A 12949-nucleotide genomic window follows, 5' to 3' on the forward strand; every position below is an offset into this window, starting at 1 on the left:
TGAATTTTATGTGCTTACTTTCACTATTATTCGCTATATCTGTCAATCATTATTTTGCTTGCTTTTGGGTAAGTGACAAATCTGATAATTTTTAAAAACAGAGATATGAATAATCTACAGATTAGACCGTGAATCTGAGAAAATCACAGTAGGCAGACCATGATATCAATATATCGTACTGCTTGTTGGCGTGGCACCCAGAGTGTAATTTACTACAAATCTCCCACAAGCATTTGGAATTTACAGACAGGAGGTGATACTTAGCCATTGCTTTACAAGTTACATCGTCAAATACAGTTAAAGAAAAATTAAGCAAAGAGACAGCCAGAAAACGTTTTTTCCCTTGGTAATTGTTTCTTCCTGAAGTGTTTCCCAAGTACCCAACACAGCTTTCACATTGTCCTGAATCCCTAGTTTCAGAATTTAATTTTTAGTTTAACCTAATTCTAGGCTGCACAGCTGCCTACAGGACTAAAAGGCTACTAAACACAAGCTAAATTTAGAGCACAGAAGCAGAAGTGATAGGGTGTGAGATAATTTTCTTTCAATATTACAAACGCTTTATAAAGTCGCAGGAAAGAGACTTAAACCTCAGTACTTTCATAGTAACTTATAAACAGGCTTATTTTTACCTGTGTGAGAGACCTCAGCTCTATGAGTGCAAACATTTGTAGGACTGAAATATTTAGCTCTACATAGTGTCATTAAGCTTGGAAGAAAAATTTGTGAGAAAAATGTCACTTTTGCTTTTTTTCCTGTGGGAGAGGGGGATAGAGAATGTCTGAAGAGAGATGTGTGAGAGGAGTGCAGAGAATGTCTGACCATTACTGATGGAAGATAAGAGAGAGGGGGATAGAGAATGTCTGAAGAGAGATGTATGAGAGGAGGATGGAGAATGTCTGATCTGGCAGGAGATGAGAGAACAGCTGGGTGTTGTGAAGGAGAGTTAAGAAAGATAAACATGGTTATCTAGTAGCAAATAGGTGTCCGTAGGACAAGGCCTCAAGGACAAGAGTCCAAGTACTGTTAGCCTGATGAATAGAGACGTGTTAGAACTTGTAGGGCACAAGCCCTGGGAACAAAGGAGCAAGCTAACCGCAGACTCTTGAGCCCTTGCAGTTGAGATGGCAACCAGATGGACAAAGAGGAACAAGTAGCCAGACAAGGGAACGGATAGTGCTGATAAGGAACTCTGTTAATCACGAAAGTCAGGTAGGAAGAAAACCCCTAATCTTAGAATAGAAATTGTTGCTATGACAAGGTAAACTAATCAGTTTTTATTGTTTTAACAGTGTGCCTTAAATGTCAACCAATCAGTGTTTTTTACGCTTAAGATTTAACCAATCAGTGTGTAAGATGTAGAAGGTAGAAATGTATATAATTGTAAGAAAATCACTAATAAACTGACATCTTGCTTGCATCAAGCTGCGTCCCGTCTCATCATTCACCGCAGGTGTCTGCATGCTTATAGTGATATATAGCTATATAACTGCATGAATGGTTTCTGCTGTGAGCTTGGTAGTACTTACAGCTGGAATTTGTATCTGGGCTCAGAGATATAAATATGAGCTTCTCTGTACAGTAAGGTGACCCTGGTTACACCCACAACTGGAGTCCGTGCCTTCATAGGCCATGTTCGCCCCCATTAGTTTTTCCCTATTCGGTCAGGGTTTAATTAGCACACTCCGGCCTTGCCCACATCAGGAGTTCCTTGCCCTAAGTTTTCTCAGTATCAGCCTTCTGGACAGCTGGCACAGGGCTGCAGTGGCAGGTGTGTCCCCGGCCAGGCCCGCTGAGGGGGCTGCGCCAGCCAGCGGGGCCGCCATGCCGGCAGGGTGGCCCCGGTGGCTCCTTACCACCGGGCACTGGTGGGTGCTGGATAGAAGGCCTCCGGGGCCCCCTGGGGCAGCAGGCAAGCTGTGGATCTCCAGGGTTGTTTGTATATGCTCTCTATAGGTGTACACCATATGTCATATGCGGTAGCTGCCTCTTTTTGTTTCTTGCCCCTAAAGTGCGTGCCACCCCTTGCGGCTTAGAGGGGAGGTTGAGGTCTGCCGAGCTGCCGGCCCTCAGGGCGGCGGCTGAGGCGGGGAGGGCTTCCTTGGCCTCGCTGCCCGGCCCTCCGCTTCGAGCTTCCCCCGCAGCAGCTGCCATCTCAGCGCTCCGCACCCGCTCGGGCGGGGAAGGCACCGGTCTCTGGCCCCGACGCGAGGCGAGAAGCGGGGCGCGGCGCCGCCGCCGAAAGAGTTAACGGCCGCCGGGCCCAGGCAGCTGCCGGGCGTTACTAGTTTGGCCTCCGCCGGGCGCCGTCGCTGCTGCGGCGCTGGGAGGGCGGGGAGCAGGCCAGCATGGCCGCTGCCGGCGGGGAGCGGGGCGAAGCGGTGCCGAGAGAGGAGGGGATGTTCGGTGCCGTTGAGGAGGAGGACGGGAAGGGCAATATCCTGTACGACCTGCTGGTTAACACCGAGTGGCCTCCGGAGACGGAGGTGCAGGTGTGTGTCGCCGCGGCGTGGCCGGGCTGCGGGTGAGGTGACCGGCCACGTAGGCGCGGGCGGGGGTGGCGGCTGTGGCGGGGGGAGGCCGCCCGCCCTGGGGGCCGCGGGGCCGGGCCGTAGCCCCGGGGAGGCTCGCCGGGCTGCCCGCTCCGTTCCTGATGGGCACAGGAGCGGGGAGGGCAGCAGAGGCAAGCACTGAAGGGGCTCCGTGCGGTCATCCTGCCCCTGACGTGGTCTCGTCGCTTGGTTCCCGCGTTGTCACCCTCGCCTCTGCCGCCCGAGATGCCTCTGAGCTTTTCCTGCTCGTGGCCCGTGAGCAGTGTGTGTCAGGTTTTGCTGTTCAGCTGACGGGAGGGAAGCCGTGAGGGGTCTCATCTCCAGCAAAGAGCTGTGCTGAGAGCAGTGGAAGCTGTCCTGGTGCAAGCGAGGTTTGTACTGAGCTTAGTTTGCATGAGGAGAACCACATCCCTCTCTAGACCTGTGCATCGCAGTGGTTTCACCTGTGTTTTCACAAGTGGGTTAAAAAGGAGAACTGTATCACAGTGTATCCACAAGGCACACAAACTGATGCCAAAGCTGAAAAGATGAGAAAATGTCATTCTTGTATTAAAATTTTTGTTTGCTTCTGTCTGCTCTTCTTTATGGGCCAGTGGAAAAGCTAAAAAGCTCTTTCATCTTTGCTTTTTGGTCTTTTATCCTGTGATACGCTGAACTAGCTGCCTCTATGTCTGCTCTTGTCTGATTTGGACATGGAATATGCAAGCAATATGGTTTTCTTTCTTGTAGGAACTTTCAAGTCCGCTGCTGCTGTTAATGCATTTCCCACTAAAAGTACTTTATGAATGTATTTTAACAAAGTTTTATGCTTTATGAGAACATCTGAACAGAGAAGATGTAAAAAATTACAGGTGGAAGAATGTACCTATTATAATTACTAAAGCCATTCTCATAAAAATATGTTTTTGTTTATCAGAAAGTGATTTTGTTTGTTTCTCTTGATCTGTAAGTCCTCAGTTGCAGTAACAGGTATGGGTGTTTGGAAAATATTACTGTGGTGTAACCAATTGCTAACTTTATAGATTATTCAGATAGGTGAGTAGACAGATACACCTATTTTTATTTAACTGGCTTCTGAGAGATGGTAAATTGTGTTTGTTTCTAGCAACATATGAAAGCAATTTATATGTCTGTAAACTGTGAGGAGGACTTCGGTGTGCTGGCATGAGACTGGTTCTACCAACTATGTAAAGGGGGCACACTTCTGACAAGTATCCCTTCTCTTCAGCTGCCATTAGTATGGAAGTTGTATGGTTAGTTGATTAAAAACCAATTAGTCTGAGAAACAATCATGTTGTTTCGTTTCCTTTTCGTGAGTGGTCATCCTAGTGCTCATGTACCAAGTGGGGTGAATAATGTTTCAGTCAAAGCTGAGTGAAGTGTGAGACCTCCCTTCAGTGGCAGCGTGTGGGTATGCTGATATAAAGTAATTGTGGAACCACAGTCTTGGGATCCTCATCTGCTCTGATAGAATTTCTATGCATTGTAGAATTCTGCTTGTGAACTTCAGCAAATGGTACAGGGTATTTTAAACTTTGTATTTCTTGCCCGTTTACTTTATTTTCAAGATAATTCCCATCTTCAATGGCAGAAATAGGAAGGCTGAAAATGTTATGCTATGTAATTTGTTTGGTTTTACATTCCTGAGAACTGTCAGTAGCCAAGGTCACTTCTGATACTCTTTTTACAATTTTAGTGGGAAATTGATTTTACACAGACATAATAGGCAAACAAATTATTTTCTCAGTATGATTCTGGTTTTACCTTAAGGTTGCTTTAGCAATGATATTATTTAGGTGATTGTGACTTTCCTTTTGGAACATGTCTCTTTAAATCCTGGTTTAGTCACACTTTTCAGAAGAAGTCACAGAACACTCCCTGCATTACTTCTGTAGAACTGAATGGTTTGGAATGGTTGAGGTGAGGAACAGCAGGAAGGGAAAAAGGAAGTTGACTGCTGCAATGGGAAATGAATTAAGTGTCTTCCTACGCAGTCACCTAGGATACAAAACAAGGCCTTAGAACAGACTTTTCACAGGGCTCTATTGACTTTGTTTTAATTTTCTATTATCTCATTTGGGATGATGCATTTTTAATTGCACAGTGCTGAGCACTTAACGACTGTAATTATGTCTGTTGGAGGATGAGCCCTGTGATGAACATGTAAAGTCAGGTTAAATTCAAGACACTGATAAAATTGGCATGGATTTCTTAAGTTGGAACCCTAAATTAGCTTTACTTTTAGTTCTTGTTAGTATTCGTATTCACCTGTATTGTATTTCCCAATAAGGTTTTATGGGTTTTGTTTGTTTGATTGGGTGTTGTTTTTTTTTTTAGGTGGTGGGGTGGGTGGAAATTAACAGTTATTTGTAAAGGACACATGCAAGGAACTAAAAAGGCCAGACAAGAGTGGTGTGGAAATCAAGCAGTCTGTGTTCAACGTAGTGATGTGATTGTATCTAATGTACTGTTTGGGAACCCTGAAACATATAATGAGAATAAAAGGAATCAAGACAGTAGTTGATCAATGAAAATAGTGAACGAGGCAGTGGTTGCAGGGGAGGACTTAAGGAATCTTTTGTGGAAATACAGGCAGGCTGAACTTTTCTCCAGTAGACAAGTACTGTCTGTCTTCTGAAATGTATCAAATGTATCACTTGACTCTGTGAGCATTTTTCATTGCCATCTCATATTCTGAGATTTCCGCAACACCCCCTGCCCCCTATAACCTTGCTGTGTGTGCAACAAAATACAAAACTAAGTGGGTGTCTTGTCAGCGAGGAAGTTAGTTAGGTTTTATTACTGGTATGCTCTAGTGAAGGAGACTTTGAAGTTGTTTTCCCTAATGGGAATGAATTAAAAAAGAAATACAGCAGATCTAGTAGCTACTGCTGTTGCTGAGGTGCTAGGAATAAATGATGAAAAATAAAATTCAGGTCTTCAGAGTGTAATAGTAAATCAGCTTTGTGAAGGGTTTAACTTGTAGAATAGGAGCCTGTAGTTTAGGCTCAGGGGTGGACCCTAACAATATTTAAAAAAAATAAAATTAAGTAGGTATAAGTCATTTTTGGAAATATTTTTGCTGAGAACTTTTGTTAAAGGTTTTGGATTAAGAGGCTCTGCTGTTAACCTCCCTAAGAAACTGCAGCTTTCCCTGGGGTATTATGATAGCTGTAAGAAATAATTTATGCTCTCACTTATTTTGCTGTAATGCCTGGTTATTGCCTGGTTGATCAACCTGAATTGGAACACTACCTATTAGTACAGCTGTGTTGGCTTCTTACATGTTCTGAGATGACAGCCTGATTACTTGAAAGGCTGTTTCTGTACTGCAAACTTTGCATATAGAACTTCTAATCTTTACTTCAGTAACTTAAATTTGGGAGCTGTTGTGGTTTAACCCTAGCTGGCAACTAAGTATCAGATGGCTGCTTGTTCACTCTCCCCTTCCCCCTCCGGGATAGGGAGGAGGATCAGAAAAAGGTAGAAAGTGTGGGCTGAGATAAGAACAGTTTATTAATTGAAATAATAATAATAGCAACAATAGCAATAATAATTGTAATGAAGAGGAGAGGGAGAGAGAGCAACAAAACCCAGAAGAAAAAGAGATGCACAACACAACTGCTCACCACTCACTGACCAATGCCCAGCCAGTCCCTGAGCAGTGACTGGCAGCTCCCGGCCAACTCCCCTCAGTTTATATACTGAGCATAATGTTCTACGGTATGGAATATCCCTTTGGCTAGTTTGGGTCAGCTGTCCTGGCCCTGCTGCCTCTTGGCTTCTTGTTTGCCTGCTCACTGGCAGCACATGGGAAACTGAAAAGTCCTTGACTGAGAGTAAGTACTGCTTAACACATGGGTGTTTTTGTTATTGCTGTCAACACTATTCTCAGACTAAATCCAAAACACAGCACTGTACCAGCTACTAAGAAGAAAATTAATTCTGTTCCAGCCAAAACAAGGAGTCCACATTTTTTTTTTTTTAAATATAGACATACTCTGGAATGTTGCTGTTCTATAAATTGGATTCAGAGGTCTGAATATTTCAGTTAACAAGTAATGATCTGCTGTATGTATTCTATACTGAAGGGAGGAGGAAATTCATTCATTACGTACTCTAATGCTCAGTTTATGGTGCTCTAATATTTTCACTAGAAAAGTATAAGCATGACTGCTTATTTTGAAGATTTGTGTGTGATGCCTTCCTTACTGCTCATCTTTATTGTCTTCTCAGTTTAATCCCTTTTTCTTACTTTTTTTATTGGCAAATAATTTTGCCCTTTCATATAGGTAAGAATATACATGCTATGTTTTCTATTTCTTTTTTTCTGTTGTTGGAGAGTGCTTTCATTTATATAGTGAGTGTAGTTGTTCACCTCTGTCTTAAGTAAGCAGGAGTGCTGGAAGAGCTATGTGAGATGATACAGAGTAGAGGTGCTGATTTGAGTGGCTGTGTTACCTAGTACAGATTGACATAAAATGAATTTTTCTTCAGAAGTTCTTTGCTTTTCTTAATATTTCTGAAACTTTAATGGACAGTCTTTATTATGTAGCTTAGCAGTTACATACTAGTGTAATACATTGAACACCAATTGCTTTGACTTCTGGACATTACAGATCAATCTGGTATTTGTTTGGCATGGAAAGAATGATTTTATAATACCTCACAGGAGAACATCATCAGAAATCATTATCTATTGGTACTTCCCAAAGGTCAAGGCAAAGCTGAATCAATAGACAGTATGTAGTATGTTTGGTTTATTGCATTTTGGCACTTAAAAGATCTGGTTCTATAGCGTGTTCTAGCTTCTTATGCAGTTAAATTACTCACTATATGAAGTTGTGAGTAATAGAAAATACGTAAGGAACTTGCAGGCTAGCAAACAACTTTAAATTTAGTCAGTGAATATGCGTAGGAATGTTGTATTTAAGTTAAAATGTGTAACATAGTGTTTGACCATTATTGTTGTAATTGCAGCCAAGAGGCAACAGAAAACATGGTGCATCATTTATCATCAGTAGAGCAATTACAGGTAAATATGACTTGTTCTTATGTTTGTGACTGGTAAGAATGGTGTGTGGATTGCTTGCAAAATTTACAATTTCTGTACTTTAGGGTGGCTGGTGTAATGGAAATAGAGTGCAGGGTGTGCTTTCAGGAAGACGTTTTCTGATTATTGATACTTATTTTGGTGAGCTTTCTTGTCTCTGTTAGCTTGGGAAAAACTTCTAAACCTTACATCTAAGAGGTTTAGAAGCTGTGTTGTTTTTTGCAAAATGTCGAGCTTTTTTTCTCTACCAGCTCTTGCATTGGGCTATTTGTTAAGGAAGCTTTAAATTCAGATTATATTCAACACTTGGTTTATGCAGTAACTGAATTGCATTTTCACACAGTAGGAATTTCTCTTAGAATTTCCAGAAAAGTGTAGCAATATTCTTTTAATCTGCCATTTATATTTACTCTAATGTAAGAATTCATTGGTCAAAGATAGAGGGTTTTTCTGTTAATACCTTTTTCTTTTGTGAGATTTCTGAGATTCTGTGTACAGTGAACTGGAAAGTGTTGTAAAACTGCTAGAAATGAAATTTTTGCCTTATTTCCATTGTAGGTCCTGCATTGTTTCTGCTTCGGTACGTCTGGTACAGGTAGGTTTGAAAATAGTGCTGAATCTTTTTATTTGGTAATATTTTTATAGCTTTTTGATTTGATGAAAAGTTATTTTAAATACAGTAAACTTGAACACTTGTTTAGAGTATTGTCCAAGCAATGCTTAGAATATTCTCTTTTCATAAGTTTAAGTTGGCTTTTTACTTTTATCAGAAGCCTAAGTAAACTTGCAATTGGAACAGCATCTTTCTCAAAACATGTATTTGGCCTTCCCACTCCCAGGTGACATATTGCAAGTGAAGCTAGTTTGGGTTTTTTTCTCTTTTTTTCCTCCTTAGGCCTCAGTGATAGGTATGATGGCATGGCAGAATTTGCTTCCTTTGAGTAATAATTCAGATTTTTTTTTTTTCCCCACGACAATGTCAACTGTCATACAAAAAGCTGGATAACTAGTTGAGCAACACTCATGCCATTTATAAATTTAACTTCTGATTCAAAAGGCACTTAAATGGTCTCAAACATATTGGGGTAAATACGGTGCTCCTGGAGAATTTTCAGCTCTGTGGTTATACTACTCTGTTGGTACACTTGACAGGTTTGAAGATACCAGTTCTCCCTTTCTAGGGGTATTCTGTTGGCTTTGGGATGTATAGGGAAAGGGACACTTAATGTGATCCTTGTGAAGCAGTACTATACTTGATTTCAACAGACAGTGCTGTTTTCTATGTTGTTGGTGTCATACTTTATTTTGTGCCTCCTCCCTCTCCTTTTTTCTTGGGGATGGGGTGGGGTGTTTATGGGCTGTATAACATCATACCAACCTAGCTGTAAGGATTCAGTTGCAGAAATTAACTTATTTTTCTTCCCACCCCCCCTCCCCCCAGTAGTCATATTTAAAGTCTGATTTTTAACTTTTAAGATTTATTCTATTTGCTATTTTAATGTATTTAATAAGTGTTGTGAGGGAGCTCAGGAGGCCTCTAGTTTGAAGTCCTGCTAAAAGCAGGGAGAACATTGAATTCAGACTAGGTTTCTTAGGGCTCTGTCCAGCTAGGTCTTGAAAACCTTAGAGGACAGAGATCCCAAAGACTCTCTCTGCAGCCTGTTGCAGTGCCTGGCTAGTCTTCATGGTGAAGAATTCTCTTCCTTATGTCAGCTTGGAACATCCTCTGTTTTAGGGTCATGGAATTATTTAGGTTGGAAAGGACCTCTAAGATCATCAAGTTCAACCATTGATCTAACACTGCTAAGCCCACCAGAGGGTTAATCACGGCTTCTTGTGCTCCCATCACACACTTCAGTGGCTTCCATCTTCATGATAACCTCCTAGATATCAGAGAGCTGCTGTTTAGTCCCCCGAAGCTTTCTCTTCGCCATTGTAAACAAGTACAATTCCCTCAGTATATCCTTGTAGGGAGAGTGCTCGGGTCCCCCTGAGCATGTTGTTGGCCCTCCAGTTTATTGGTGGTGTTCTTGTAATGGACACATACACACACAGCTGGCTGCTGACCAGAGTATAGTGTGGTGAGTAAATAGTCAATTCCCTTAATATCTGCCTTTGTACTGTTAATATAAACAAGAGTGTTGTTAGCCTTTTTCGTTGGTAGGGTGCAGTGTTGATTCATGATCAGTTACTAAAACCTTCCAGGTGATTGATGATTGCCTTAAAGCTAAGTCATCTGGCATGTGTATCTCAGGTACTGCTTTTGTTAGGGGTATGTTCTGATTTAGTCTAATGTTTTTGTTATTTCAGCCCTGCAAAGTTTTCTCTGCCCACTGGACTGGTTCGTCTAGTTAATAAGCAGATCAACTGGCACCTAGTACTTGCAAGGTAACCAGCCTACATGCTTTTTCATTTTTGGCAGGAGTGAAGACATTAATGTTTCCTCTCCTCCCCCCACCATCCCCATTGGTAGCAATGCTGAGTTAATACTGTGCTAAGATAGTGTTACTCTTTTTGGTCAGGAGAAATACTGGAGGCTTTCACAGGTAGCCTTGGGAAAGAAAAGTCAGTCTGCTCTGTGGGGACTTCCATGCTGCTTTCCTTCATTTAATGCATCTCTCACTCAGGTCTGAATGTCCCTCTAACTTCTGAGCCAAAGTGGCTTGCAGTGCAGTAGTTGACAAACTCAAGTGATCAGTTTAAGACCTCTAAATCAGCAGGATACATAATATAAATTGTTTATCTTAAATTGCCCTCAAGACTTACCTGCTATTTTATGTATAGAGAAGTGAGTTCCAAGGCTAGAACCAGCTGTTCTGCAGTAACTTGATCAGCATCAGTGAGATCACTGGCTTTTAAAAATAAGCATAAATATATACAGAAAAATAGTTAAATGACATGAAGACATGTTTTAGTTTATTATATATTATTACTGAATATGATCATTGGTTCAGCAAGAGCTCTGTGCTGTTGAGATGGTGATTCTTTGAGGGGAGTGATGAGCTCTTTTGATGCACAGCATGCCAGTTGCAATGTGGCATGTCAGGTACAAAGACTGGAGGTCTGCTCCTAAGGAGGCAATGTAACTTACTGAAGTGTGGTAGTTGTTTATTCCAGAAAACGCAATACATAGGTTTAAATATTTCTGTTATAAAATTATCCATAAGCAACATCTGATTCTGAAATTCCCTGTGGCAAGCTTTTAGACATTTTTTCTGTTTTCTTAGTGCCACTAAAAAAGAGTGGCAGATACATTTCGGTGATATGAGAGGAACCTTATTATAGTGCTGATTTTTTTTTTTTTTTTATATCTGACCTTACAGAAAGGTTAAAAAGAGCTCTGATGCACATTTTTTAAGGACTGGACTGGACTTCAAATGAACTTTCACACCTGTGTTTTTCTCTTTCAGCAATGGTAAATTGTTGGCAGTTGTTCAAGACCAATGTGTAGAAATCAGGTAACTTAGTATTACCTACAACTTCATGACTACAGTTGTGGAGTTCTAAGACACTGTTTCTATTCATGTACTAATCATACTTTAAAAGATTTTCCTGGTGTGTGGTTTTTTTTTAATGCTATATATTGTGAACGTAGTCTATGGAATAATCATAAAACATATTATCACTTAGAAAGCAGAAACCTTCTGTTTCTTCTTAGTCCTTGGCTGTTTTCTATTTAAAAAAACCACCACAACAAAACCTCTCTCAACCCCCCCCCCCCCCATAATTATAAATGTTACATAGCTTTATATAAACGTCTACCTGTGTATCTCTTTTTGCAAAATTAATGAAGATGCTTCAAAATACTAACCCCAAGTCAACTAACCCCAAATCATGGTTGTTCTAACCTTTGCTTTTCTGTTCCCCCTAGAAATTATCTCCTAATAAATGGGGCAAGGAGCTAGTATTCTGCTTCTCTGTAGAGAAGCTGGCATGTATAATACTTCACCTTATTTTACAAGTTATGTGGATTGCCGTAAAGGCTGATGCTTTCCCTTTTTCTTCTGCTCTCTAACAACAAGCTCTCCTTTGCCCACTCAAGAACACATTTAGCTGTAGAATGGATCTTGATTGAGTGTGTTTACTTGTTTCACAAAAATCCATTTGCTAGAAGGTCAGACCTTCTATTTATATGTAAAAGAAGCAAGTGTATGAAAATTGTTCAATCAGAAGTGGTGTGAACACCATAAATGTCAGCTTATAGACTGTAAAATAAATCTTGTGTTTCAAGTGTATTAAGTATATTCTTGCATTGTTTCTAAAATTGTAGCATAGAGAATACAGACTAGTTTTTTTTTTCTGAAGTTACATACTGAAGTTCTGAAATGCTGCTGTCCTATTTTGAACAGCATTACTACTAAATGAAGGATATTACTATTTATGTGTTGGGAGGATGTTTTCTAAAATGCTATTGTTATTTACTGCAGCTGCCTAAGGGTGAAGGCTACTGTGCCTCTTTGAACAAGTACTTAAATGCATGCAGGCCTTTGAATTTTGCACTTGGAGTATTTTTATAGTGTTCTGTTTATTCTGGAAAATTGAATAGTGGTTTTATTTTTTCTTATTTAAATCCATCGGAGTCTTTTTCTGCAGGTCTGCAAAAGATGACTTTGGATCCATAGTTGGAAAATGTCAAGGTGGTGTTGGTTTACGTTAAAGAAAATGTTGTAACTTCTTAAAAGCACTGGCAAGAATCTCTTGATTTTGCTTTGTGACTAGCTCCGTTACCCTCCCTCCCCCTCTTCTTCTCATAATGATTAACATATAAAAGCTGAATCTGAAATGAAATGGTAGTTAAAATTAATGGGTTTGGGAGATGCAGCAGGTGTTGGCGGTGGTGTGGGGTTTTTCTTTTTTCTTCTCTGAAATAAGCTTGTAATGATGGTAAGCGCCCTGCATTTTTTGATGCAGTTGACTTTGTTCTGTTTAAAGGACTATATTTATATTCAGCTTTTTAATAACTTTCTTCCTTTTTCATAGTGCCAAAGGATCCTAACCCTCAGTGGAGGAGGGTGGCATGGAGTCATGATTGTACGTTGCTTGCTTATGCTGAAAGCACTGGAACAGTGAGAGTGTTTGACCTAATGGGTAGCGAGCTTTTGGTCATTTCACCGGTAGGTGCTCTCTTATATTAAATATGAATGTAGCAGAACTTTTTGTAAGGATAAAGGGTAGTTTCCACTCTTAAGCCTTTTTTAATCATGGCTTATTTTGGTACAAAGGCTTACAGTATGAGTACCTTGCACAAATGTACTACAGTGAAGTGTTTATCATATGATGGCTATATTATAGTTAAACTGAAGTCTTGTAGCACTCATAAAGTGTATTCTTTGCGCTGTTGTAT

At 40.7% G+C, this 12949-nt stretch overlaps 1 protein-coding gene across 1 annotated transcript in view; it reads left to right on the top strand.

The window, feature by feature from the left end:
• The first annotated feature begins 2348 nt into the window (after nt 1-2348).
• The window catches only part of NBAS (NBAS subunit of NRZ tethering complex), a 183471-nt gene continuing 172870 nt past the window's right edge, over nt 2349-12949 (top strand). The window contains exons 1-7 of the mRNA XM_037391240.1: nt 2349-2492; nt 7533-7587; nt 8164-8200; nt 9916-9993; nt 11016-11063; nt 12199-12242; nt 12586-12719. Of these exons, the coding sequence (XP_037247137.1) occupies nt 2349-2492; nt 7533-7587; nt 8164-8200; nt 9916-9993; nt 11016-11063; nt 12199-12242; nt 12586-12719 (540 nt within the window). The remainder of the gene's footprint in view (nt 2493-7532; nt 7588-8163; nt 8201-9915; nt 9994-11015; nt 11064-12198; nt 12243-12585; nt 12720-12949) is intronic.

The sequence above is a fragment of the Falco rusticolus genome, chromosome 6 (genome assembly GCF_015220075.1).
Source record: "Falco rusticolus isolate bFalRus1 chromosome 6, bFalRus1.pri, whole genome shotgun sequence".
Lineage (NCBI taxonomy): Eukaryota > Metazoa > Chordata > Aves > Falconiformes > Falconidae > Falco > Falco rusticolus.